Source organism: Teleopsis dalmanni, chromosome 2, assembly GCF_002237135.1.
Source record: "Teleopsis dalmanni isolate 2A chromosome 2, ASM223713v2, whole genome shotgun sequence".
Lineage (NCBI taxonomy): Eukaryota > Metazoa > Arthropoda > Insecta > Diptera > Diopsidae > Teleopsis > Teleopsis dalmanni.
In genome coordinates, this window is record NC_051847.1 from 181301837 (window position 1) to 181305140 (window position 3304).

The following is a 3304-nucleotide window of genomic DNA, read 5'->3' on the forward strand; positions in this document are numbered from 1 at the left end:
TTCTATTGCGTAAAGAAAAAAGCGACCGTTCACGAGAAAGAGAAATAAGACAGGATAACTATGAAAGCAAGGGTAGAGATAACAGAAATGCGTTTGGGTGGTCAAAGAGTCGTGTGCCAAAGTCACGTAGTGGACGTATTATCAAAGGCCGTGGAGTATTTGTAAGAATATAACAAACCCAAAATAAAATATATAGAATAAATTAAATTTTTTTATTAGCGTTTTCGTACACCTTCACGAAGTCGGTCCCGCAGTATTACGCCGCCACATTGGAAGCGTGCCCAAAATCGTACCATAAAACTTTCTGATCTTGAGAGATTGGAAGAAGAGAAGAAACTTCGCGAAGAGGAAATCAAACGTCGTGAAATTGAACGTAAAAAACGTCATGAAGAAATGTCTAAGGATCCAAAGAAATCATTTTTCGAATTATCGCATGCAAGTACATATGGTGGAACAATTGGTTCACCAGAAAGGGTGGAGAAATCTAAGAAAACCAGCGACAGGCATGTAGAAGAGAAACAACGTACTTATAAGACAACATCAGAGAAACGGCGTAAAGAAGATAATACTGATCAAAGCGTTTCATCAAAACGCAGAAAGTCCGTGGATATGAATGCACTCGATTATGAGCAACAGTCAGAGAGTGAAAATGATACTCAACAGTCGTTATTAGTAGCTGATAAAAATGTGAAAGAAAAAGAGAAATTATCGCAACGTGAAATGGAAAAAGCTTTAGACAAAGAAATTAAAAAAGTAACTGAAAAAATTGCTGAACACGAAAAATTACAAAAAAGTGAGGAACGTTCGCGAAATCGTGGTCGATCTAAGACTCGTTCACGTTCTCGTTCTCGTACACGTTCACGTACACGTTCTCGTTCACGTTCACGCTCGCGTTCGCGATCTCGCTCATATCGACGACGCTCACCCATACGTGATAGACGTGATCGCTATCCAATGAGAAATCAAAGTTTCAGATCACCTCCACGACGTAATTTTCGTGGCAGGCGTGGCGGTAACCCATTTATGGATCGACGTAGGAGGTCTCGTTCAGCTGACAGATATAGAAACCGTTATCCTCTTTCACCAATTCGTAGACGTTCTTCTGTGGATAGAAGGCGATCCCGTGATCGCAATCGCAAAAGATCAGCTTCATTATCAAAATCGAGATCACGCACTCGTTCTCCTCGTCGCGATTCTGGTCGTTCGAGGTTTGATCAAACAAGTCGTCGTAGCAAGGAACGAAGTAGGGAACGTGGTAGCGCTTCAAGATCTAGTCGCCAAAAAAGAGGTCGTTCAAACTCTCGATCACCACGGCGTACCGTGTCTGATGATAGAAATCGTAAATCAACTGATAAGTCATCGCCAAAGAAAAATAGTATACCACCATCAACGTCTTCAAATGTGGAAGATAAGGATAAGAACGCAAAAGAAAAAATGCAAAAACGTGCTGAAGCCTTACAGATGTTTAAAGATCACATGCGTAAAGAAATTGCAAAAGAGGAAGAAAAACGAGCCGAAAAGCAAAGACAAGATGACATGGAGAAAGAGAAAACTGCACGCGAACTTGAAGAATTGGAGCGTCTAAAGAAGGAAACACTGCTCAAGCTTGAAGAACATGAAAAATCAAATAAATCAGATACGAAAAGCAATACAGATAATCAAAATGACATGAAGAAGAAACACAAGAGGTCTAAACATAATGAACACTCCGGCTCTGATACTGAATAAATTTAAATAATTATTTTGAATGTCATCAGTACTTGTCTATGTAGTCATTAATTTCGAAAAATAATTTTGAAGTAAATTATTAAATATTTGTTGGAATTCAATTTTAATGTATTGCTTGTAAAAATATTATTGAAAATAAAAATTAATTGGAGAAAGTTAAATCGATCTTAACTATATTACATATAACAGTATAGTATCGTATTCAGGTTGGACAATAGGAGACAATATAAATCTACAGATAATAACAACTATACTATTCTTATAAATTTTTGTTTTTAAATTTTATTACTAATATTAACTAGACAGTTTGATTTAACATTTTAGAAATACTGAAGAAGAGTTAGTTTTAAAGTAAATAGTTTATTTATTTAGGGATTTAAAAAGAATATCAAAAAAACCACTTCGTATATACACTATATATATTTATTTACTTACAAGTTGTGTAAATAAATTAAACTGTTATTAAATTTGTTCATAATTAGTTTAGTTCACACAAAGAAGAAACTGAAATACAAAATACTTCCCAGTATATAATCCGTTTGACATAATCATCGAACTTTAATAAATAATGCAGTGAATTGCAAACGCCGGTTCTTCGCACAATCCTGCCTCTACCACTAAGAACAGATATTAAAGTTTAAGAGAATTTAGTAAAATAAAATGTGTATGGGAACAAAGTATAAGGAAGTTTGAAGTAAAAATTCTGCCTGGATGGATATTGTTAGTATATGATCCTCAGCTTAAATATGTTCGAGGCAAACGGCAGAGACATTAAACTAAGCTATATATGGTTTTCGTATGGTATGTTCTCTACAAACGACTTATTTAAATCACATACTCGGAGAGTAGAATAAAGTTCTGAAATGGAAAATAAAGGCAAAAGATGCAATCTTTATAAACAAAAAACCTGGATTTGAAACTATGAAAAGATTTACTTCATCTTTACTTTAAAAAAAATTCACAATTCTGTCGCTTGTTTGTTATTTTCAAAAAAAAAGTACGTTTTTATAAAGTCCCCAGTTCAACAGTACATTTTTGTATATGCTATGGTCTTCTCACAGTTCCTTTTGTATTTGTATTTGTTAAACTATTTTTCTTCAATTGCTTTAAATTATTAAAAGAAGAACTATCTGAAGATAAAGTACCCTGAAGATGACTATAGAATATAATCGAAATATTGGTTTAAATAAAATAATTTTTCAAAAACTATAAAATTTTTTTAAAATATGTATTATTTAATTAGTAACTAAACTATTGGCAATAAATTTTTAAAAGTTATTTTATAAAAACAATATAACTTTTTAAAATATGGTTTATATAATATATAAATGTTTATAGGTATTGTTAGTGCTTTAGGTAAGTAGATAGGTTTGCGTGATCCAATGATCAATACTTATCAAGTCAATACTTACTGATCTGACATTCAAAATGCTTAGGCAACATTGGTCCGTTGTGATACCAGATAATACCAATACCAATATCAATAATTAAAACATTAACACTTGTCTTAGCATTTTGTGAATATAATATATTGTAGATTAATATTTTAGAACTACATTTTTAATATTTCAAAAGT

At 32.8% G+C, this 3304-nt stretch overlaps 1 protein-coding gene across 1 annotated transcript; it reads left to right on the forward strand.

The window, feature by feature from the left end:
- Positions 1 to 293: 293 nt before the first annotated feature.
- On the forward strand, positions 294 to 1827 carry LOC119682696 (serine/arginine-rich splicing factor 4-like). The gene has a single exon (XM_038096189.1). It carries the CDS (start codon positions 394 to 396, stop codon positions 1726 to 1728), a length of 1335 nt encoding a protein of 444 aa, XP_037952117.1. The 5' UTR covers positions 294 to 393; the 3' UTR covers positions 1729 to 1827.
- Positions 1828 to 3304: the final 1477 nt, after the last annotated feature.